The sequence below is a fragment of the Oculina patagonica genome, chromosome 5, assembly GCF_052425735.1.
Source record: "Oculina patagonica isolate OP01 chromosome 5, crgOcupat, whole genome shotgun sequence".
In the NCBI taxonomy this organism is placed as follows: Eukaryota; Metazoa; Cnidaria; class Anthozoa; order Scleractinia; family Oculinidae; genus Oculina; species Oculina patagonica.
In genome coordinates this window covers 784961-811508 of record NC_135762.1, presented here as the reverse complement: position 1 = coordinate 811508, position 26548 = coordinate 784961, and the positions used below count along the sequence as shown (strand labels likewise).

General features: G+C 37.8%; 1 protein-coding gene across 3 annotated transcripts; it reads left to right on the top strand.

The window, feature by feature from the left end:
- Positions 1-2091: 2091 nt before the first annotated feature.
- On the top strand, positions 2092-26548 carry LOC144654602 (uncharacterized). 3 transcript variants are annotated; one of them, XM_078514788.1, is made up of 8 exons: positions 2092-2192; positions 13096-13188; positions 15637-15675; positions 15806-16045; positions 21038-21256; positions 22564-22803; positions 23449-23502; positions 24239-26548. In XM_078514788.1, the coding sequence occupies exons 2-7, from the start codon at positions 13128-13130 to the stop codon at positions 23499-23501; spliced, it is 852 nt and encodes a 283-aa protein (XP_078370914.1). In that variant the 5' UTR covers positions 2092-2192; positions 13096-13127; the 3' UTR covers position 23502; positions 24239-26548. The 3 variants fall into 3 exon arrangements, with proteins under 3 accessions (XP_078370914.1, XP_078370916.1, XP_078370915.1); XM_078514790.1 differs by lacking the exon at positions 2092-2192 and adding an exon at positions 7211-7739; XM_078514789.1 differs by lacking the exon at positions 2092-2192 and adding an exon at positions 12725-13022.

Sequence of the window (26548 nt, the reverse complement as noted above, 5' to 3'; positions counted from 1 at the left end):
TTAATTAATTGCGATATACACTTGTTCTTGATATCGATGGTCTTTCTTATTCATCTTAAGTTGTTCTGGATCAAGTCAACTCATTAAAACTTGCCTAAAACACCAATGAGTTGCTGTAGAGCTGATGAGTATGTTTTGGCGGGTCTAGATACTTAGCTAGCAAAGGTTTTAATCTCATCACATCACGAACAGTGCATAACATCAGGTCTTGCGGTGCGACAGAGTATTTACGTCTCGCCTGTAAAGTACGAGCCAGACGTCAAGCATTCTCGCTCTGCGGCAAAACACAGATTAAATAATCGAGTTTACGTAGTTTGGTCACGTACTTAAAATATAAAACAAATAAAAACTCCAAAGTTGCTTCAAAATACGTCGTCGAGATAAACAAATAAAAACATATATGAAAATAGTGATCCAAGAATAGTGATCCAAGCTTCAAAACAAACGCACATCGCGAACAGACTGCGACTGATATGAAAAGGCTTGCTTTGTCCGCTTCATGACTCGACGGGGATAACGGAACTCAAAACTTAAGTACATAGTTTCTCCGCTGGGCCCAAATAGTCTGCAACATACAGAATTAAGTTGCCTTGTACGTGCTAAAGTCAGCGTCCCACAGTGTCCTTGAACTGTGGTATTTCACCCACCCAGGTCCACAGGCAACCCATTCTCATGCTATGACGTTTCAGTGTTTAATTGAAACTTTTGAATGCAGGGAAACATACAACGCAGAATAAAATCCAGTAGTTCCTGTTGCCGATCTGTTTTTGTAGAAATGCTCGTACAAGACGTGATTGTTATGTGTTGAAAAACTAGTTAAAATGCAAGGCTGGTATTACGGCAAAGGGCCACCCTTTGCCGTAGCACATTCCACAAATTTGTCGCCAAGTAGCGAATGTTTTTAAATTCCCGTCTAGCAAACAGTGATCATGGGGTGTCTGTGGGAGGACCAGTTCAAAACAAATTTCAGTTGTATGGTAAAAATGCAAGTCGAGAAGAAGATTAGCAATCTTACATAGTAAAGCTAAACTGCTAATCTTTTAATTGCTTTTAATCTTTCGCCACGTAAACTTCTTTAATTTAACACTGCTTAGTCCGGCAGCACTAAGACCGCAAAAGTGCTCGTAATATTCGTCTTTCAATTAAAAACTTGGCTTGCATGATTCTGAGAAGAAACTAGTCGGCGCATCTTTCCAATAGATTCAAGGTTACAGCAAAGTATTGTACTTGTGTTGCTGATCTAGGATAAGCCAGAACAGTACTAGTTTGGAACAGACAACAACATAAACACTACCCCACTGACTTTCATGTTGTAAAAACTAATTTGTTTTGAACTTGGGTGGTGCGTAGGAACTTTTATGAAGGATAAAAAAGATTAGCACTGCCCAGCTAATTCCCCTTTTTGTCAAATAATGGTTATCTGCTAAACCAAAAACACTAATTAATCAGAGACTGTTCTCTTCAGCAGCTTGCTCTATCGGCTTATTTTACTGGATTTGTTCTGCTTTGTGTTTGTGTAAAAGCTGTTGTTTCGACTTATTTGGCAACGTTCGTTCTAAGCTGAGTAAGTGCTTTAAATATTATTTTCTCAAACTTTTAACAGCCGAAGAACACAATCATATTTAATTGTTATATAACTCTTTCATGGAGACCCTTTTCTCGAAAGAACGATAAAATACTTTTCGTGATCGTGCAAAATGTTCGCCTCCGTATTTTCCGAGCGGTCAGTAAATACTACGTAATACTCGTTACAGACAATAAGCTAATTACAGTTCCCTAGATTAAAAGACAGTAATCAAGAATAACATTTAGGTTTTACACCCTAAAGTAAATCACGCATGCAAAGCAGGAACTTATCGATTGAAATAAGCCGATAGAGGAAGTGTTTGATTGGCCCAATTTATAGTTTCTCCATGCCTAACGATTTTGCGCTTATGTATGCTTACAATCATCATTTGACAGTGTGTTAATTTTCCAGTTTAATCCTAGAGAACGTCCCTTGGCTCCACCCAGGTTCAAATCTGCTTAGTTTCCCGGCCCATCTTATGATTTAAGAGATGTTTTTGTCTGTAAGTGTTCATAAAACGTTCCCTCTCGGTGAAACAACGTGAAGACATTGACTCCGTACTCAAGCAGTGGAAATTTGCGCGTTCAAGTTCAATCTACCAAAGGAGATTTTACAAAGTGCTCAGGTAAGGATAAAGTCCGGCAGGCGGAGTTTGCATGCTGTCAACATAGGAAAATGATTTCTGAGGGAATATTGACGACAGATTTTTCAAGTTCATTCATTCTTAACCTTCCCCGCCCAGTGCTTAACAATTTTGTATTTTGTGACAAGTCGTCTAATTCTATCATCGCTTTCTCGATATTTGTTGTAATCGAATATTAATTATCCTAATGTACGTACGTACGCGTGTTTTGCTGGAGTTACGGTATTTTGAGAGAAAAAATATGACAGCAACTCATTAATCTGCTGCGACCTTGAATGATAAACCAGCCAAGCAATAAACACGCAAGAAAAACAGTTTTCATCTTCCACACATATAGTTTGAAACTCTGTGCAAACACTGCTCGTTTGAATATTACTGTAGATTTGATTTTCATGAGATGCTAATCTGTTGATCGTAAAGTCTGTAGATTGCAGTCAAACCAAAACGAAGTGTGCACATGATTACACGAACAGATGCGATCGATGAATTCCAAGTGGTGTAAAGTACTTTATAAGGGTCAACATTTTTTGCAGCTTATCACGAAAATCGTGGAACAGTTCATAAGTTCACAGAACGTTCTGGAAGTTCATAATTGCAAGTGGGTTACCACTAAGAGGTTTTCAACACTCACAATTATAACTTTCTCAAGCGATTTTTAATTACCTTATTCAGGCTTTGACGCATTTGCTAACTAGTTTTCCATCCATCCTCTTTGCCCTTTTAATTTGCGCAGCTAAAATAAGTAAATAGAAGACGAGGGCATCTACGAAAGATATTTATATCCTTCCCAGGTCGTAACGTCATATTTGTCAGTTTAACGCCCAGTAAGTCTTCAAAATATTATATTTTATATTGCTCATCAATATAATGAAGTATGTAGCTGGATTTCTTACTATTTATGTTTTCTTTCGTTTTAAGGACAAAGTTTTCAGTCGTGCCACAATGTTAAGATGTGGTTAGAGCTGTTATTTCAACAATTCAGTTCTGTCAGCAGATTTACAACATTGACATGTCCTTGCCGCCTAGTGCTAGCAACTTGTTTATTTCCCATTCTGTCAGCTCAGTTACAGAACTTCTTACACTTGGATTCATCGTCTTTACTTATTAAAAGATGACAAAATTTTTAAGCTTCACCTCCTAAGACCGTCAGCTCTCGCGTTATAGTACACACGATTTCAGTCGCGGAGAATTTTGATCGTTTTCTTAAGCAGTTAAGTGTTACTTGATATCATGTTCAGTTCAAAACTGAGAAATTCAGGAAATGCTTCCTCGATTTATTGGAATTAAAAGCTTTGTGATTGTACAAATCAACTTCTTTATGTGTGTTTTACTGCAACAGACGTGCAATCGGCCTCGCATTTCTTAAAAATTGTCCATTTTGACCAAGATGGAATCCATTTCCATCGTTGCCATCATAAGTCATGCTCACTTTAAATGAATGGGTCTCCTTCATTTGTCGAGGACTATTCTACACACTAGCAATAAACCATTCTCTTGTTGGGTTTCAAGTAATCTGGTTATGTTTTGAGTCCATTAACATCATTTAAAAACAACAACAACAACGCAAAAAAACAACGTCTTTGAAACCATTCCATCTTTTCCGGCTGATTTCTACATGCTTATTACTAAATCCTTGCTTTAAATACAACAACAATTTGACATTTAAACTAAATTAAATTATAACATCATTAGTATACTACTAAATGCAAAGTTCTCGATACCAAAAGCAAGTTTTGTATTAACAGAGATCAAATCGAGCCTGCGGTCGGCAGTTCATGATCAGCTTGGTTGCTTAGTAACGCATATCATCTTTATTGCGCAGCACCGAACTTTTAGGAACAAAAAAAATGAACAAATATTGAAATGAAATTTTTGAATTTTACTTTTGTACTTCTGAGTTGTGTAATGCACATTCAGTGACATTTCTTGTCTGGCTTTGACCAAGTGGTTTAATGTGTTTTTAATCAAAAACTTCGTTGGTTTGAACGTGATCTTAGCGCAAACAACTCGCAAGGCCAGATGATTTTTTTGGCAAGCATATCTTGCGGTTTATAGTAAAGCCTTCTATCTTCATTCCGTTAGACGGCCCGCCATTCAAGTCTCTCAGGAAATCTGTCCTTTAATTTTGTTTATTTAACTTTGTTTTGAGAGAAATTAATTGGACTTGCGAAAAGCCATTTTTTTAGATTAGTTGTTATTTGTCAAGCTGAAGAATAAACAGAATTTGTTTTTGACATTTTTATTGATAGTTAGGAAACAATTTACCCCCCTTATCAATGGGGACTCGGAGGAAATATAGGTTTCACTTTGAACGGACCGATTCCGGGCAGCTTCGGCACGTTAATTTGTGCGATGAAATCCAAAGAGTGAGTGATGTTTGGTTATTATAAGCTAATTACGCGGCGACGTCGACGCGAACAGGCTTTAAACTCATTTGTAATTACCTCAACAAAACAGAAAACAATCAGACAAGCTGTTGTTCAGTTTATTGGAGGTGTTGAATGATTAAACTGGTTCGTTGTATCAGTGTTTCTTAAGGAATGCTTAGCACTTGCATGCATTGTCACAAACACTGAGCCAGTGTCAAGATCAAAAGATTACTTCTCCTTAACCATTGCCATACATTCCTTTAAATGTTTGTCCTGAGAATTAAGAAGCACATCAAGACAATGTTGAGAACTTACAAGGCCTCTATACCTGAAGTATTAATGATGTTGTAATAATGAATTATTTTTTGTTCAGAATGTGAAACTCTGTGTTACCCACAAACGCTAAGGACGCAATAAAAATTCGTTACTGAGTACCAAGTTAATACATTATAATAGGACCTTTTAACGGCCCTGTTTTTCAATTAAGATCAACATGCAATTTCTTGTTACATTATTAATGCACTGTCAAGAACACAGGTAATGAGAATAGAAAAATTCATCAAAAGGGAATAATTGTCTTGATCACTGACCAGTCTTCAAAGTATGACCTCTAAACTAAGCAACAACACAGAACTCTATTAAAGAAGTTCATTCTCTGATTTGATGGAAAATTCGATATCTGTCATTCTCCAGCTTATGATGTTTTTTTCTCATCGATTATTTTCTTATTGAAAGTAGTTACTCGTTAGACCTGGCGTGATACTCTACAATTAATGTCCATCCAGACTTGGTAATTACGATCAGAAAATTCAGTTATTGAATAGTGAGTGGAAAAACAAAGAGAAGTATGTGCATCCTAGGCCACATTTTGTGTGACCTTTTCTAGATTTTCCAGCCTGACATAAATCATGTTCATAAATTGTGCAATCTTTTTCAATCTGACACTTGACATAAAGTTCCTTTTCAATCTTGTACACAAATTTCCAACAGACAAACCAGACCAGACTAGTTGTGAATCACGGAATGAGAAGAGTCAAGATAAAGTAGTTCATCCTCTCTTTGAAGGTATAGCGCCCTTTGAGCGAAGTTGTCCCCTCTTGCATGGTAGACTAGCGTGAGATCCATGCTCCAATAGAATTCTTCTAGGAGAATGTTCAATTTTTAAGCTTCGTATCACGATCTCTCTTAACTTTTATGCTGGAATTATCGTAACTTCGAAATATCACTGAAACGTCTAAATGTGACTTGACATGTTGTTACTGATAGCTAGTATGCACGCATTGATGCTTATGTGTTCGGAGGGATTAAGCTCCTGAAAAATTGTAGGGGAATATAGTCGGATACTGAGGATACCCTATGATAAAACTCTGAACATAGAAGAAGAGGGGTCTTTTACGTATGAGATTTGGGGATATGGTTATTTTCGAGGAGAGGGGGGTTTGGCATATTTTAGGAATTTTACGGTATTTTGAAATAACTGATGTAAATTATACATGTGCATGGCCGTGATTGCCTCTTAACAGTTAAGTTGGTAAAATAATACGGTAATTGATGTCGGCAGATTACTCATTTCAAACAGTGCGCTAAAACTCTTCGTTTGGAGTAGCCACACCTTCCTACTTCAGAGCACGTCCATGAAAAGGAACATTTAATTGAGGCCAAACAGAGTGAAAAACAACTGAAAGATCATTTTCTTTGACCTGTCAGTGCTTATATCTAAGTGTCATATACATACCTAAAGAAAATTTCCTTCTATCACCTTCAGCTTGTATCTAGGACCCCTGAATTGATTCGCGTGTTAAAGGACACTTTTTCCCGCAAAACCACTTTGGTGTAAGGTAACCATGTTTAATGGACAAGTTCTCCGACTTTTCCGTGCATCTAGTCTTTACTGACCTTCCTTGTAATCAGAAGGGTACAAACCTAATCCCTGAGGCGTAAATAAAGTTCAATCATTTCTTCACGTACGCATGGACAGCCAATCAAGAAGCAGTGTCGTGGCATTTCTTTCTTCAATAATAAAGGTCATTCACCGCAGGCAAGAGATCCAACCTTCATAATCGCTGTAATTATCAATGTATTCGCACGTGAATTGGCGGGTTTTGAATGGTTGATACTCAGCTGATGATAAACTGCTCGCGTCTCGTGCTGAACAAATGACACAAGCGTTATCTGTTTGTGAAGTGAAAGTTGACGAAAACTATTAGAGATGAAATAAATCTTCCAAACGCCCATTCACCGTTTCTAACTGACATCTGAGAAAGGCCAGAAGTAAAAAAATTCCTACATTAATGGTCCGTTGATTGTTCTCTAATGACCAAGACTATGAAATAAGCAAAAACTCATTTTCTTGAAGTGATAAATCAAACAAAAAATCTTTAATAGCCAAGTGGAGACCGATTTCATTTCACCGCCTAAGACTGCAAAATAGAATATTCTTTTTCTTTTAAAACAATATGGTGTGAAAACACTTTTTTAAAGGTGCACTACAAGCTCTGACCATGATCAAAGAAATGCGATGAATCTATGGTTAATTTCAAGCGTTAGGCACTCGGCTAAGAGTCTTCCGGACTCGCTAAATGTAAACAAGGGGACTGTTTTAAGAATGTGTTTACGCGCGTAATGTCAGGTCAAGTTTGTGAAAAGACATCACATGCACCTGGTGAGAAGTCCGTCCATTTCACTGTTGACACAATGCGCGTGTTCAATGCATTTGATGAAAAATATTTAAATTGTCACAGTGCTGAGATGAGGTTGACGAAAAGGCGCACATCCTTCAACAGGAAATGAGCTGCTCTTTCGTAACCTCTTTCAATTCTTAGCTGTTTATACGATTCTCCCGTGGCGCAGTTTTACGAAGGTATTTCAATACTGTTTCCTTCAGTGCGGAGTACATACTTCGCGCCGCTAATTGGGTTTTATCAGTGGTGAAATTCAGCCGTAAATCCCATTTTCTCCAGCCGGTTTTTCCTCTACTGTTGATTGAACGTATTACTTAACACAAGCATCTATGGTAATCTGATACACCTTTCCCTGGGAATTTAGATCACGAAAAAGATATATTCTCGAGTTTGTTGACTTAACAAAGCATAAAGCCCGCAGCACGTTGAACAATTCACGTTCTCAACACAGCACCACAGCTGAGAGTGACAAATTAAAGGTAAGAACAAATTCAGTGCTACCTTAATTGTAACAAAAATGTTCTTGTTTCTCACTCCCTTTCGTTGATCACATTTTTGCTTCTTTAAGTACATGGTGTTTAGCGTATGCTGGGAGCATCTGACGACCAAATGTTGTTGTCAAATCTTAAACATAAAACACTTAAATAGTTTAACAGTTATAAAGAGACTTATTATATAACCGGATAACAAAGGCCACTTTTTTGCAACCTACGTGGAATTTTCTTGGTCGTGTGATGTTGCTTGCCATCAAATGACAGCATTAATCGTTGTTTTCTCCTAAGATGTTAGAGAAAAAGACTGGATACTTGTAAACACGTATCTCCAATCGATCAACTTGGACAAGCATTGTTTTTTACGTAAAACAACAAGCGTAATATTTCTTTTGTCGGATAGATTGCTTTGATATGAGCTTCTTAAATCGTTTTCAATTGCCGTTTTGGATGTGAATTTTTTAATCATGACCAAATCGGTTGATATTTATCAAAAGTGGGATAATGTGACAAATTGAGTATTGCGGCTCTTTGTTATTCTGAACATAAGATATTTGTTAGTGGAGCGAAATTTGTTGGTTTACCACTGCCGCCCTAATGATTTCCTCAAAATCGTAAAGAGGAAACAGCTATGAAACCTAAAGTGCCTTATATACACAAGCCGTTTTAATTTAAACGAACAATTAAACATCAAGATGAAGGGCTTTTTTAGTTGTCAGATGGAGAGACGCCATCAAGAAAAGGAATAACGCGAGCGTCAGTAAAATTCAAGTTTGAGCTTTCCGGCCCAGAAGACATGTTGACAATTCATGCGAGTTGTAGAATTTCCGAAAAGATGTCGCGGCACGCGTAGGAAGTACAAAAGCCAAACCATATTTTCATTTTCGCAGTGGGGAACTTTTGTTGATGTTATCTCCGGATGGGTTTTACGGGTTTTAACGATGAATTTTACGTTATATAATCACTGAGAAAAGCCAAGGTTCAATATTACAGAATCACAGATGCGTGGATAAAATGAGAACTACAGTTTCGAGAACAGAACATTCTAGTAGCTGATTAAGATACCTCAGTTCATGCTTATTGAGATGTATAACATTGTTCTAATTGGTAAGTACATTTCGATAATTGAATTTACAACTTACAGAAAATGTTCTCATAAAGGTTTTCGTACCATCGGTGCACTTAACATGCACTTTAGTAGAAATTCGACAAGGCAATCAAGATCGCTTTTAGCTCTTTTGACTTCTCTGTATACAATAAATAACAAAGGCATATTGTTTCCGTTTCGCTTTTTATTTCTTGTGATCTTTAAGGGTTGCGGCTGGATTCTCAACGTTTGTTAAAAGGGCAATCGCTGCCAAGTTTCTGTGAATGTGTTCTTAGTTTTAAAGGCGCAAATTAATGGACTCAACACGATGGATATCGAATGTTGTAACGTGTCACTCGGTGGAGGCATGAACGAGGTGACATGGAACTGATGACAGCAGAAAATGGAGTCAAATGCTCCATGGCGCCAAGTGCAACCATTATCTTTGTCCTGAAAGATCCGATCGCAGACAAGGACTTCAGATAAACATGGTCTAGTCACGGTCACTTCTATTGACAAGCTCTGATATAGTCTTTGCTCTTAGCTTAATAGGTCGCCGGTTTCTTGTCGATTTTCGCGACACGTGAATTGAAACGCATCAAATTTCATCTCTCGAGCTACTTGTAGGTTCCTGTTTACAAATGAACTGCATTTTTGCTCCCAAAAGGCTGATTTTCACTTGTTATTCCAAGCCTTTCAAATTGTTTCGTAGCTTAAGATTTCACGAACTATCAGCTCAAACTTGCCCTGCATGAAAAAGGGTCTAAAAACATACCAGCCGTTGCTTTCAAGTGCAAGAATTGAAGAATTATTTAAATTTCTGTCAATGTCCTTGGAAATGTCATAATTAATTATTTTTTCTAAAAGAAAAAAAAAGTTCAAAACATTGGCTTGCAACCAAAAATCTCACAGTACATCACACACGGCTACATCACGGATAGACATCGTGAGAACATTTAATAAGTCTATTTTTCACCCGGGATTTTTCAAGCGAGTTCGTCGTTTGTAATCGTCTCCATCTTCCCCCATTATTAATCATCCTTGTTTAATTTAGTCTTAATATTACCTATTTGGTGTTTTTCTATCTTAATGAGCTATTATTTAGAGTTTTGCTTTGATTTTAAAGTGGTTTTGTGCAACGAGAAAAAAATGACAATATAATACCAATATGCATTTTCTCCATATAAGTACCGTGTCACATTGTCAAGCGGGACAAAAAAGATACAACTAGCAGATATCGTATATTCTAACAGATATCGTATATTCTACCAAAATGATTAAAGTACTGTAGAATGTTTCGAATGTGGGACTAAAAGATGTTATGTCAGTCAATGTTTAGTCCAGAAACAAATTTCCTTATTATCTCACGATTTCCAGCAGTTTTACCACGCACTCTGTCTGCGCAGTAAACAATTCTTTATATCTCTAAAATATGTTACTTTATATTAACGTCCGTTTAAACCGTTCGTGAAACAAATTCCCTTATTAATTTAACACCACAGGACTTGATTATAAATTGCTTATCTCTCGATTTCCAGCAGTTTTACCACGCACTCTGTCTGCGGTCACCCCCTATCCTTCCCGCTTTCATTTCGTAAGTACATAATGACATATTTTATAACGGTTTGCGTACATTCCACTCAAATCAGTCGACATATTGGACCACGTAATTACTTCCCTAGCTCCGGAAATATACAAATGTAGGAATACAGCCAAAATTCGCCTTTAATACGGACGGTGGGGGCGTACTGTCTTAAACATAGTCGTACAGAGAATGGCCATTCTGCAGAACCCGCTGTCAGAAGACTGGTTATATCTAGAGCAATCAACAAAAGATATGGTACTGAGTTTATATGAATGCTTTCAATTTTGGCCTAAATTCTGCGCCATGCATCAAAACTGGTCTTAATTAAAACATGAAACCTTGAAACGAATGAAAAACATAAAGCAATCCAGGAGGACCAGAAAAGAATTGTGAAAGCATGCTTTGTCCAGGTTGATTTATAGCATGGTCTATAAAACGGCGAATCGAAATCCTTTTCCTTTTATTAAGCTGGTGTTCTCCTGTTTTTTATTTTTATTTTTTAATAAAGAGATACTACACTTTTTACCTTTGAACCTGTAATTAACTAACAAAGAAGAATATCCGAAAACAGAGTCATTTCCGGTAAGATAAAGACATTTTATTCCGGCCTTGCTAGGTCTCTATCTCTGAACACACAAGCCAAATAGCACACAGTAAAAGAAGAAACCGCACTGAGGCTTTCGTTCGTATGATCTCCTTAAGCCTCGAATTTAACTAAGAATTTTAATATATCGGAAATTGTCGATTAGGGAGAATCAGGCTGCTAAGACAGAGTTAAGTCCTGCTCAGTCATCAAATAAGACCGACAGGGAAAGGGAAATGAAAGGATACCTTTGTTCATGTTCACTGCATCGTACAGTGGTCTTAGAGAAAATAATTCTAAACTTATTTTCTTCAAGCAAAATCTGTGCGATTCTTCCAGCTCTGTAAAACGGACACCCAGGTCTATTCTTTGAATTCCAGTGATCTCTCAGGCTTAGAGCCCGGCCGGGATGTATCTTTCTTTGATTGTCGTTTGTCAAAACCACTTTGGCCCCTTGGCTCGGATACTCTACTCTTTGGCAAGGGCCTTATTAGGACCGGGCAAAAAAGGCGGCTTGGGGGTGGAGGGGTTGCTAGGGGATTTGATGACTTTGTTTGTCAAAGTAAAATATGCTTTGAATGCATTTTGTCGGATGTCAGTAAATATTTTGAAATAATCATCCATTGAGGAACCTTCAAGAAGCTTGATGTTTGAAGGTCAAAGCTAAACCATGTTTACTGATCCATTTGTCGGTGTACGTTCAAGTTCATTGATACTCTCCTTTGTTTCTTAGCGTAAATGAGGTGAGGATAGTTCGCGAGAAAAAAATACGGAAGGAAATGAGCAAAAGGGGATAATGCGATAGGAAACAAGTCTCTGACGCAGTAAACAATTCTTTATATCTCTAAAATATGTTACTTTATATTAACGTCCGTTTAAACCGTTCGTGATAAAATGCTACGCATCTTATTTCTCGCCAGGCGTACGTTCAGTCTCCATGCATGCACCTAACCGCAGAGGGTATTGTACTGTAGTTTTTATCCTTTAAGCATACAAAGTCACACTTAACCGGCAGGACCTCGGCGTGTGGTATCCATAAACGAAACGAAATACTCTACAGAACGCCACCGAAATCCTGAAATCCTTTTACAAGGTATAAAGAAATCGAAAATCCTTTCAAGAATGTCATCTTTGTGGCTGTAAGTTTCCGCCTTGCTGAAGATCTCAAGACGCATATGTTAGAATCTCAAGTTATATTTGCAAAGGAAAAGTTTGATTTTTGAGTTTAAAAACACTCTGAAATTGAGTGACTCATTTGGTTAACTTTATAACTGTTGAATATGATGTAATTTTGCGAGTTACAGTATCGTTGACTTCATGTACGGCTGAGTAATGCTTATAATGCTTTCCTTCTTGGCTGTTAAGAACTTCCGTTCGTTACAAACTATCCCACACATCGTCAACAAACGACGCAGTTAGATTCCCAGTAATTAAACGGATTTGAGAGCGCTAGCCTTGATAGAGCACGATGTCGGCAGTTTTGTTGTAAATATATTATCGCCAGAAACCTTTAATGTTTAAAGAATTAAACGGATTTGAAAGCCTGGTGGCTCAACTAAGAGAAAGTCGCTTGCTTTGCAAGATTTATGTTGGTGGCACGAAAGGACTTGAAGTGAAACAACGAACACAGTGTTGCCTAAGTCAACTTGTTGGGCACGAAAAGCTCGCAGTTAGAGTGTTTAGTGGATTTGAAATCCTAAAGAATTTCGTTTGGTTTGTCTGAATAAACTGTAACGTTATAGTTCCTGCAGTTAACGCAAACACCAGACTTTTTCCGGCCCGTCATGCACTTTGGGCATGCACATCTGTTTGCTATTGTTACATGTACATATCATGCAATAATTCATTGCAGCAAATGATTGGTCAGACGACACCGATAACCTCGAGCGGTCAACAAGCGAATATTGCGGTCAATAATTGCATTTAAAACAATCGTGAGAGGCGTTTCTCTCATTGACTTGGGGGAACTTGGCGTGTGTTGGAGCTTTTTTGAATTCCTTTTAAACTGTGGCTAAGGTATATAAGTGGAACACTTTGAGGGTTTCTGGCAGATTGAAATACCATTGAAACTCTCTGTCTTGTTAACCAGGTTGAAGACTTCAAAGATTTTACTAGCAAGCCATGTATTTGTTGACAGTTCAGATCTTGGTGATCCTCGCGACATTTGAAAGACAATGTTCAGGTACGTAAGAGGAAGCTTGTTTTGATTATTTTAGTGAGACCACTTCCCTTTTGTGTATGCATGTCCCTTAGCGAACAGACTTTTAACATTCATTCTCAGTTGTGCAATAATCTTAAAAAAAGATCTGAGTCAACGTTAGCGATGACAGTAACAACGAAATCATCGATAATTAGTAAAATGAACAGAGAAGAAGCTCGGTGCTTGTACAGACAGTGCACTTTTTTGACGGTTGAAACATCACGTGCATAAGAGCGCACTCCAAAACACAAAAGCGCAGACAATAGAGGCATTTGATCAAAAACCCTTACTAAGAGGATTCTTTGGGTATTGCAGAAAGTTTCATGGTACAAAAAAATGAAGCAACCATCGGAACTATCAAGTAACGTCAAATTTCCGCGCGCCAACTCGTTTTTTCCTCGTTTTTCCTGACAAACAAATGTCAAAATGTCGGAATTGTATCTTCTTGTCTGGAGTGAAACACGGATGGACGCAATGTCATTTTTGTCCACGATCGAGCATAACTTTCTGCTTGAAACAATTTCTACTTACGACTGTCTTGTATACAGAAGAAATTATTTTCAACAGAGAGGTGTCAATTCAATGACGATTTTTCCTGAAGGGAAATGAGAACTTCCGAGAATTCTGTCTAAGAGAACATGGATGAAAAAGATTGGAATGCATTCTAAGCGCTTTGCACTTATGTATGTTGTCACACTTTAAATCTATAGCTGCAAATTGTTGTTACTTTCTTAATCGCATACTTGTAAGTGAAATTACGACCGTGTATGGCGTATTTTGAATAATTATGACCCCTCCCCCTTGAGAAAAGTCCCAAGGCACGTTTCCAGCCATGCCTTGCAAGATCCGAATTATGCCGCAGGATACACAACTACACTCCAACACCGATAATCAGCTTAGCAGGAAAATTGATATCATACACACGGTCTTGGTTCAGAACGCTTGCGGTATGGCTTGCTAGAGGGGGATGATATTTTCGTTCGTCCTCGCCATTATGGACAGCCATACCTTTCAGACTAAACTCGACAATAACTTCTACACCGAGACGGTATCGAATCACGCCTCCACTTCAGTTTAAAACAGTCTGCACGGCTGTTTTTCCCTTCCATGGGAGGAATTCCAAAAAAGAAATAAAAAACATCACCATTAGGATTTCGTGCATCTGCACGCCGTGTAAAAAGTGGTTGAATTTTGACGATTGACAAATATCGTTAAAAGCGACATTCCTTGAGGTTCTGTACGCTTGGCTTGACAGGAACATTCATTGCTCACCATTGCAAGTTCGTTGCTGTCATTACCTCTTCATTTCTGCATTTTCCTTCTTTCCGGCTTTTGACAGGAAAGTGGATTGTACTTAACCATCAATAATGTTTTTTCGTTTGCTTAAATTGACGACGTAAATAAATCGACTACAGGCATATGCTAGAGTTTCCCAACACAGTTTACTAAAGTTGTCGAGACAAAAAGGCCCATAAAAGGCCATTCCACGCTCACGGAATTTTTGACGGCATGAAAATGTAATGGGAGCGAGCGAAAAAATACGTGAACCGGTATATTGGTTTTTTTTTTCAAACTTGAATCACAATAACAAAACACGCAAAAATGATAAATATCCACTAAAACTCAGTCAAACTCGATGCAACCCTATTCTTATCTATACTTAAAGCTGCTTCAAAACATCTTTATAACAAAACATCTGCATAAAGTAATGCAAAATTAAACGTCCTCCTGTCCATAATTTAATTTGAATTATTTAAAAGTCGAGTTCATGCATTTATTGAGTTATGAGAAGGTACGAGACTGTACTAGGAAATATGAGAGAAGAGTAAGAGTTGCTCAACAGGTGCTCAAGGCGTTCTCGTTTTCACCAGCGTCTCTTCAAACTTCCCAAGAGCATTCAAAAGATGATAAATTGGGAGCTATAGCATGAAACAATTATTTTATTAGTTCATAACAAAGTCACTAGGATTGGCGAAAAATAAGCTTTATACTCTGCTACAGACAGACCAGAAAATTAAGTCGTTGTGATGTCGTACGATGTCGAATTTTGCAGGTTTTGTGATAATGCTAGTCTCAGAAATATTTTAGCTACTTTGCTGTATTCTTTAACTCACAAGAAATACCGTCGAGGGTGCTGGCTAGTGTGTTCAGTCTCGACGTATGCTCGCGCTCATTAAATTAGATCGCGAGACTTTGCTGGTTATGTTTTAACGTTTCAGATTTTAAAGTTAAATCTATTGAAGAATTAACGCAGTTAACTGACAGACAGTCACACTGGTCAAAGCCCCTTAAGCAGCGTTCATTCTTGCGTCACTCTTTCTTCCACTCAAGACAAACGTCCCATTTGCTCAGAAACTCGACAACATCTTGACATGCAATAATAAAATCATCATTTACCTGTGATTAATTTGTTAATTTTTCACATTGCAGTGATTGCCAAGAGTTTATCGCAAAGATCAAGTTCAAAAGGTGACGTCTAACACCTCTTTCTGATACTCATTATGAGAAAAAGAATTCAACTAAACGTTTCTCCTGCTTGATTCGATGCCAGCAAAGTATGTTATGAATTTTCTTTCTTTTTTTTTTTTTTCATCATTAGACGAGACAAGCTGCGAGATCAATGGAGAGTCTCACCCGGTCAATTCCTCGTTCATCACAAACGACTGCTCATTACAGTGTTATTGTATGATGGGAGGGGTGGCCAGTTGTATGGATTTCTGTCCGCAAATGTCAACGGAATGTCCCCCCGGAACAATGCTTAAGGAGGAAGAGGCGCCGGTTGGTTCAGGAGGGGTCCGTTGCTCTTGCAAAAGAAGATTCTGCGTATCAACAGCAAAAGGTATCTTAAGTTAGTTTCATTGTTAGCCAACGCCTTTTGTGTGAGTGTGTGGGTTTCAACGGCTTTGCAAGTCGGTTTAGGAATAATGACAATAATAACAATCTCGTTACCAGCTTTTCCACAAACCGAAATCCTGTAATGCGCTCTATCGTATCACTGAGCTTGAGTACAAAGCAAGTTTTTTTCGGTAAGGTTAACTTTGTTTTTATTCCTCCCTGGAACAGACATTAAAATATGCTTGTTATAGGTTAGGGCTAAGCCAACTGATAAGTCAATTCTGTGCCATGCGTAAACCATGAGGACGAGTTTCCTTGTTTGCTTGCGTGTCGTTAATGTTCTGCGGTGTTCTTTGCCTTGAGCTCACATTATGTACGACATAAATGAGGGTTTAATCTCTGAGAGCTTTCGCTACCTGATACAACGTGAACTGCCGTAAAAGTGACAATGTTTCAGTGAGAGTCTGGCCACTGAATCAATAAACTCAGACACCGCCTATTTTATCCACTTATGAAGTAAGTGTTTGCGGTCTTAGCACGGTTACAAAATATCTTAAGCTGTAAATTAGCGGTTATTCAGACATTGGATATGTACTGTAATGCGGTCGGCTTTTTTCGGATACTTTATATTTACTTTATTCCTCTTGAACCCTGTTCTTGACTTTAAGAAGCCGCAAAGCGAGTGAGTCATGTAATTCTACCGTTAATTAAAAAACAGGAAATCTTAATTTCAAGAGCCACGCAGGCATATACACGTCCGAAAACTTTACAGTATGCGATACCTGAAAATCAAACAAAGTATGTCATGGGAAAGTCCGTTCATTACCCTACGATTACGAAAACTGCTAAGAAAGACGTCGTCCACGATCTCCAACTTACGTTTGGCAAATGATCTTGTAGCGGGAGGGGGGAGGGGGGGCAGGGGATACTTCCCTATATACCCTAATTAGGTATTCGTGGCACTAAAAGGAATGGTTTTGGAGCCGTTTTGGTCTCAAATAGGATATGGTTTGTGCACTTAGGTCAGCAACTGGGTATGATTATTGTAGGATACTGCTTTTTATGATTGCTATTGTTCATCCCTTGCGAAATGCGATTTAAAATCGTCGGCGTGAATAAGAGTTCATTACAAGCCCTTCTCAAATGTTTACACAAACCGAAGCAGTCCCTGGCTAGGCTGGACTGAAACAGGTATCAAGCTTTGGATACGTCAGGTCTGCAATAGAGTAGGGAAAATCGCAAATATGCATGGTGAAGGTTTCGTGAAGCGCGTCACACATCCCTACCCAAATTCTCGGAGGGTACCCCCGCCCCTACAGAGTTGTTTTCATGCCACTTGCACTGCGTAACGCCAAAGACAAATGTCAAGTATTTACTGTGAAACAACAATAGAAAAGCTTGGCGCCGTGATTAAGGCCAGTTATTAAGAAAATTAGACTACAAAAGAAAGTCGAGGTTCCTTTGATCGGCTAATAGTTGGTGAAGAGTGAAGACCCGAGTGAACTACTGGTCTTAGCGATAGAATTAAACGTTTCCATCGTCTGATAGGAATTATACTGTGTTAAACACTGAAGTTTACTTCAACTCTGATTGGATGAACATAATCACGTGACGGAAAGGGCAATATCTGGCGATAATTGATAGCAAGTTCACAGACGAGAATTTCCGTGTTTAACAACAACGACAATAGCGTTTTTCTGTCCGCCGTGCTGATCCCTCTAACCGAACTAGCAATAATCTCTGATTTTTACAAATTTTTTGGAAAAACTGTCAGACGATAGCCAGTGTAGAATCAGCATATCATTTAAAATAGCAAACGATGACAGAGCCATTCAAATTAACGCATTCCAAGGACGATTCGCAAAAGACCACTTCAAGTAGAAAGTTTAAGTTTATTCACTATGATTTTCATACAGCAACCAAGGTATTGCGCGTACTTGCTCGGAATTGGTCAATCAAATGACTGTAAATTCGACCAACCTATACACGCTAGCTATTTCATGATATTCTAGGGTTAACATCAGTTATAAAATTCTTGGGCATATTAAGAGAACGCTCTAAACAGCGTGTACATTCACGAGCCACAAAAAAGTAATTCGCAAATTGTTTTCGTGCTTCTTCCAACATTTTGCGTGATTTCATAACGCCTAACCCTGAATAACCGTGACAGAAGTACGTGTTTGTGTTTTAATACTCATTTGCAACCTGGCTTCTTAGCGTTTGCTTTCTTGTTCGAAATCAATTTTTAGCAACGAAAACGATCGAGTTTCTTTACAATTTTTAGATATGATGATAAACTTATATACATTTTGCCGATAAAAGGTTAAAAATACAAACTTAAGGTAAAAGCTGTTAAAAATTGATTCTAAACGTTTTCGATCTGTTCGATCATCATCAGAGTGAAAAAATCTGCATACGCTCATCGTTCTTATAGTTCAGATAACACCAGTTATGTAATACCCGTTCCCATTGGGAACAAGGTGAGGTCCAGTGATTGCACTTGTTTGTTTAGTTCAGGGTGGTAGCGTGCAATGTAGAATGCTTCTTTTATTCTTCTTTTTAACCATGAGTGGGCAGTGGTTAAAACATTCCACGTGAACTTGTGATTAGGGTGTTTTCTGATGTGCTTGGCTGGCTCTGACTGCTTATTGACATCTGAATGTTCGTTAACACGAACCTCGAGGTTGCGTGCTGTTTCGCCAATGTATGTTACTCCACAATTACACTTGCCTTTGTAGATGACGTGTGACGGGTGTGTGATTTTGTCTTTTAACTTGAATATTGATTCCGTCTTGCGTGTTTGCCACATTATGAAGAAGTTAAACCTCCATTTGGTGTACATGTTAAGCTTCTTTAAGAATTTCCTACTTTCTACTTCATTTGTTCTGCAGAAAGGGATGCGAATTCCAAGTTTAGGTCTTTCGATGAAAGACCTAAACTTGGAATGGAGGTTTAACTTCTTCATAATGTGGCAAACACGCAAGACGGAATCAATATTCAAGTTAAAAGACAAAATCACACACCCGTCACACGTCATCTACAAAGGCAAGTGTAATTGTGTACCGGCCACGCCCTCGAGGTCGTGTTAACGAACATTCAGATGTCAATAAGCAGTCAGAGCCAGCCAAGCACATCAGAAAACACCCTAATCACAAGTTCACGTGGAATGTTTTAACCACTGCCCACTCATGGTTAAAAAGAAGAATAAAAGAAGCATTCTACATTGCACGCTACCACCCTGAACTAAACAAACAAGTGCAATCACTGGACCTCACCTTGTTCCCAATGGGAACGGGTATTACATAACTGGTGTTATCTGAACTATAAGAACGATGAGCGTATGCAGATTTTTTCACTCTGATGATGATCGAACAGATCGAAAACGTTTAGAATCAATTTTTAACAGCTTTTACCTTAAGTTTTTATTGATGATAAACTTATTTCAAGTTTTGTCACATTTCCACATCCAAAACAAAGTCATGTTTTTTAAAAAGTTTTTAAAAATACTGTTGTTTTTTTTCAACCTCTCGTGACACTGTCGTGTGCACCGAGAAGCGATGGACGCACGCAATGGTTTGACCTTTTCTTAAAGATACGAATTACAATAAGATTTACATTAAAACAAAAGGATTAGAATCGGTACTAACACGTTCACGGCTCGTGGATAAAGGCTTACAGCAGAGACACGCACTTTTAAGACGGTACTAGCTTTATCTTACAGGTGGTATTAAGTAATATAGATATCGGTCCTGGATTGTCAGGCAATACGAAACTTGATCAGTATTGCGATTAACGTACTGAACACCACAGTATTTTGTTTAATATACAGAATGAGTTCATTTTTGTATAGCCTTTCTGTTCTTCAGTGACCTTTTTTTTATTTTACATTGATTGTTAAGTTGTTCAGTATGGCTTTTATTTGTGTAGAAACACACACACACACACAAGATAATAAGATTGATTTATCTGCCGCAACCTTTTGCCCGAGCTTCTGGAGCCCGCACGGAAATTGTTTGTTTTACTCTTAAACAAGAGAAACGCAAGTATCCAAGCATTAATGACCTGGTTTTTCTAGTGTTTCAATTTTATCGACCGTTAAACTGAAAAGGATGAATTATTTCAACAGCCAATACATCTTTAAGTTAACACGTTTTATTTAAACCGTATCATGAGTGGAAGATGTCACTGATATCTTCTTTACGGCCCACCATGCTCGGAATCAGTCAATAAGATCAAAATACGATAAGTAGAAGAATCAATTCGGCAGCATCAAGAAAAATAAGTCTTTAATACTCTTACAATGTCCTCTTTAATTTTTATCTGTCCAAATCCAATTTTCTATTGAATGAAGCTTTCAAAAGCGCCACGCAAAACTAGATCTACCTCTCTGTTTTTAATCGAGCCGGGAATGATCATGAGAAGAGGGAAAAATAGACGGAGAAGAGGCCCTTCCTATTTTACTTTCTTTCCCGTTTCACTAAAGGAGACCTCTGTAAAGGAAAGGGAACTTATGCAATGCTCCACGAGGCAAACAATGCAATTGATTAAAATAAGAAATTGCGCGATCGTTTTGTAAAATGCTCGTGGGTCAAGGCCTCATGTTCTAGTCGACCTCTGACAGACGTCCCTGTTGTCTAGAAAAGAGAAAAAAACTTAAATTTAGAGGACCACACGTCGAAAAATTAATTTGCCTGAGTTTTCTGTTTTAGATCACGATAAGGGTGAATTTTGAAAAAAAATTGATTGCAACGCTGTCACTTTCGTAGCAAATGGGTAAAGTAGTGCAACGGATATCTCTCATAGACTTTGTATCCTTTGAAAGCGGTCACAGGAAAGCAACGCATATCATGCGAATATTGAAATATCGTGCGAAGCAATTCGAATTTCCCTGAATTACAAATAGAGTGATCGCGATCACTTTCAACTAAGACCAGCATTCATATTAAACCAATCTCAATAGTCTATATGACATCGAAGTCTTTTTAATTTCTTTCAGTTACTTGCTACAGAGACGGCAAAGAGTACAAAGTTGACGAGACGTTTATCTCAAAGAACTGCTCCGAGAGCTGCAGGTGTAACGAAAACGGTCAAATATCTTGTGTTCCAATGTGTTCCAAAATGAAGTGCCCCAAGGGAATGAGGCCCAAGGGTCAAGGTGCAATTAAAGTGGGAGAAAAAAGCTGGTGCTGGTGCCCGATACAGGAATGTGTACCAGGTACGTTTTTATTCATGATAACAGGAGCCATATGAATTAATCTTTATTTCAACACGGTAAAATCATCAGGACTTAAAATACATAATACTTATTTAAAATTACTTAATACCCATTTTACATAATAAATTTAAATTGCATTAGTCGTCTACAATGGTATTAAGAAAGGATGCGATAATTAATTATAATAAAAGAAATGCCTGCTTTCCATGAATGCCGTGTGATGTTAATATTTACATTGATTCTAGCCAAAAACGAAACTGCTGCAGCCGGATTTAAAGCTAGTGAGAGTTTGTGCTTGCCGAAGGTCGACAGGTAAACTGTTCCACAGCACCGCACCTCTATAGCTAAAACTGTTTTTAAGAAAATTAGTGCGGGGGAGTGGAACAGTTAGTTTACCCGCGGACCCTCTCAGTGAATAGGTACACGAATCGCTTCTATTAGAAAACATATGGCTCCTGATGATAATTGTAATCAAATTACACTTATTACGGCGAAAAAAAAGGTTACGTTAATAACTTTAATTGATTTCTAAAACTACTTAGCCAATTAAACAGCCAACAACAAGCGCATGCAACGGCACGCTCCACTCTTCTCGTAACTCAGTTACTATTGTTGCAGCCAAAGCAATTGAGAAACATGCACTTATGGAATTTACTTTGGTTTCCCCTATATATGATTGCTTTTTCCTCTAACTTCTTAGATGGGTCGTAGTTTATCGCAGATTACTGAACAACATTTTATCCGATTGACTGAACAATTTGCTGGCCTATTTATTTTCCTGGTTAGAGAAAGGCACTGTAAAAGCAAAACTTCTTTCCAAAAGCACTGCACAAGGAAAATCAGTATCTCTTGGATCCGGAGTCCAATAGTTCAACAGTCCTGTCCATTCTTCTCCTGCACTCTCAGTACTTGTCACAGTACCCAGGGGTATAAAAATTTACCCCGACAAATTCTTGGGACAACTTAACAAAAATGTTGCATGGGGCTAATCTGCTATTAGCTGGTATCCCATCTGGGTGGCAGCAATAACATTCCTTATCACTTAACATATTTTAACCAAACGCAAGCTTAAATGTGGTAGTTTTAGACCAACTTTTAATTATATCAAGAGAAACTTTTTGAAATATGAGCAGCTTTTTGTCAATTTTTGCGAAAAAAAAAAACAGCAACTTGTCGGAAACTTTTTGGATTTATTTTGGCAACTTTTGAATAAACGTTTAGCATCTTGTGTACAATCTGGCACCATGTGGTACTGCTCTTTCAAACTGACCTGGCTAACTTGAATTTAATCCTATTTTGTTTTCCAGTTCCTAAGACGTTTTGCCATGTGGACGGTCGACGATTCAGACGCGGTCGCGTTTTTGTCACCAAAAACTGCACGCTCAAGTGTCGCTGCAGAAAGAATGGTGTCCCACGGTGTGCACCGTTATGTAAGACAAAACGAAATGTCCCAGTTTGTGGCCCGGATGAAAGATTAACAGAGATACTTGACTTGTTTGCCGGTGGAAGATGCTCATGTGAAACGAAGACCTGTATAAGAAAATCAAGTAAGTGTGCAAATGTATCGCTTTAACGTGATAAAAACTTTATAAAAGTATCGCATGTAATGTGTATTAATGGTTTTATTACAGCGATTTTCAAAATCCGTGCGCGCTTGAAATATTTCTAACTAATACATTTGTTGTGTTTTTACAAACATGACGTGTGGTGTATAACTGCGAGAATGAGCCCCAAGCCGCAAGACAAATAAGATTTTCCTTTAATCTCTGTAGGTGGTCAATCTGTCGATCTTTTATATTTTAGAGCTTCACTATATGTGAAATTAAAGATAAGTGTGAGCAAAGGATTTCATTGTGAAAGGCGTTCAAACAAATTGTTTTAAAATTCTTATAACTTGCGCTCTGTGAAGGTGCAGTCGCTTCAATTGTTAGTGCGTTGGGAACCGGGTCGAGTGGACTGGGTTCGAACATTTTCCTACTACATGCTGCAGAAACTTCTGGGATAAAAACGCTCTGGAAAAACAGTTCTGATCGATAGGGAATTCATGAATTGTAAAAGGCATTCTGCTATTCTCTGCCATGCGCGGTAGACCATTTCACATGACGTCACACTATAAAACAAGAGAAACAAACAACAAACACAAAAACAAAATATAGAACAACTCAATTTGTAACCTTTTCTTTTTCTCCTAGGACACAACATGACAGAGAAGAAAGTGAGTCATATTGAACGCAAGAATACCTGAGGTAGGAATTGAGCAGAAAAACTAAGCGACGTCTTACATTAGTTTACACAAGAAAATTTTATTTGACAAGTTTTATTTGCTCGTTTAGACGAGGAAAATTGGCCAATTTTTATGTGACAAATATTTTTGCTGAGAAGCTGGCGGGTTAGCTTTTATATGACAAATAAAAGTTGTCATGTACGAAAAATTGCTCGTGTAGACGACTCATCGCATAAAGTGTACTCTCATAGTGCCTCTCTCCACCCAGGCGTATCAATGGGCACCGGTGAATTTAATGCTGGGGTTAACCATAATGGACTAACATCTCATCTAGTGGGTGTAGAAATATTCCTAGTCGCTTTTATAAAAACCGGGATAAGCTCCGTGGTATGGGCCACTATTCTTGTACGCAGACTTACCTTTTACTCGTTTGACTTTTAATGTATTGATATAAGAATTAAAACTTCGATATTGAAACGTTTTTAATTTTGAAAATTTACTAAATATCTTTTATGAGGAACAGGACAAAATAGTTATTATAATTGAAAGGATTTTTTTTACAATCAGGCCGAAATTTACGTAAGTTAGTTATATCATGCTAAAAGGGTGTACGGTGTGAATATTTGGGGGAATAAATTAAATTTCACATTACCTATACCTACTTCCTCAAAAAAATAAAAAGCCTCGAAGTCTAGAAGTTGGACTCTCACGGGGAAATTCACCACAAATGATTAAGTTATTTTTTATCTTCATTTTAGGAGCGTTGCAATACCTCACTTCACATTCACTGGGCAAAGTGGAAGTGCTATACAGGCCATTTACCATCCTTCAAAAACGCTTAATCCATTCATTGTGCCATGGGACATTTCCACGTGGTATCATGTATTCGTCGCTTGTAATTATGTCTCTGGAGGCCTCTTAACTTATATACATTTATATCACAACCTGAAGAAAGACACGGGATTTACAACTGCAACATTCGTCTTTATCAAACTTTTTACTGAATATTTCTCTGGAGAGAAAGGCTGAGATGGAGGACCGAGGAGAGCTGGAGCTGGACAATTATTTCTCCATCGAAGGATACTTAAAGGATTTAAACTCAAACATTCAACTTGAACATTCAACATTGTTTCGTATAGCATGAGCGCGTAACACTTCCTCTATATACAGGCCGTAAACGCTTTCTACGTCATTTCAAGGTAGTTTAAATAACCGTATCTTGTCAACTAAAAGAGAAAAATATTTTCTTATACAAGAGCTAATCGGTTTCATGGATTTTAGCTTTTCGGTTTATGCATGTCAGAGCATAATCTGAAAACCATATTTCACATTGTTTGTTCTTCGTGAGCAAACGAAGGACAAAGGATTTAAACTTTGGTTGTCAAACAACTTGTAAGGTCAAAACACTTCCACAGAAAGGTGCGTGAAGGATATGCTCATGAAAAGCTACAGAAAAAAACCCTAAAAACTTTGGGTGTGGCTCTCATGGAACCAACCAATGCATCTGAAACTCTGTCGTAGTAAAGGCTTCAAATGGAAAAATGTGTCATGATAACTATATTATTTTGAAATGAACCTTTGTAAAGGTACTGCAAGCATTCCATATTGGGAATCCCTCCTCTGCATTCGCGGGTCACAAATAAATGTGCCCTGGCTGTATATATTATTGCGCTTTGACCACTTTTCCTAACTAGTCAGGGCCGTACCTAGGATTTTTTTGTCTGCGGGGGCAAAGTCCGCTAAACTCCGCTGCAGGGGCAAACTCCAATATAGCTTCAAAAAATAGCCCAGCAAAATCAAACACTATGTTAGAAATTTAGTTTTCCTGGCGGGGGCAACTGCCCCCTCTGCCCCCCCGCTAGGTACGGCCCTGCTAGTATCAGTAGTTTCTAGTACTTTAGCTTATAGATAGAGCGGTTTTCACTTGAGTGTCGAAAGTAAATTGCGTTTGCTTTGGTTTTGCATTACTACGCTTAGTGATTGGCTTAAAAATCTCGCGCCACTTTCTCAGCCAATCAGAACTAAAACCAAAACCAATCGTGACTCGCTCGCGCACGTTTTCCCGCGCTTCGTGCCAGCTACATGTATTTGCTTCGAGTTTTGATTGGTTTACTGGATTGTCTGTGTCCTTTGTGATTGGCCAGAGTAATTATTTTGGTTTTGGTTTTACGACACTCAATTGAAAACTGCTCTATAAATTGATTATTGATTAGAATGCGCAAATTACACAACATGAATAACATTCGACTGTATATAAAAGAAATCAAATATTACATGTCGTTATATTTACACACGCCAGTCATTAAGACGTAGGTTAAGTTTTATTTTCTTTCTCAAAAAAAATTCACAGCGCCCCCAAAACGATAAATAAAACTGTAAGGTATATATAAAAGAGCTAAAACTAACAAAGAACTGACTCACAGTTCAGAAAGAACACGCATTACATAAGGACACGTTTTATTTGTGTCCAGATAATATTGGTCAAGCCGTGAAGGTATAACATGTATAATATTGCATAAAAAGACTGTAGAATTTATAATACAAGTTAAGATATATGTTAGTATGTGGTTGTATATACCGGTAGTGAAGTAAAATAAAGTTGTTAGAACGGAGGTCAGTAAAAGTCAAAGCTTTTTAAAGGTTTATTCCTTTACTATTTACTATCTGGAGTTCCTATACAACAACAACAACAACAACAAGCTTTATTTGCATGACTGTAAATTTGTTACAATATTGCAAAAGCGTAAACTTATTTAGTAATAATAATAATAAAAATAATAAAAAATAATAATATATAGTAAAAAAACAAAAATGATTCATATAAAATTAGTTACATTGATAGTATTTTGTTACGTAAATCAAAACAAGATGATATAAATTTAATCAATTGCATGGTCACAAAATGATCGGGAGAATTCATTAATTCTAAAATCAAGTCAGGCACTGGTAGTTGGCTGACATTTAAGATGATAGGCTGTATTGTCTTGTAAAAGTTATCTCTTATTGTTGCATATTTGGAACAATAAAAGAGAAAATGAATTTCATCTTCGGTCACCGAGCTCAATTTT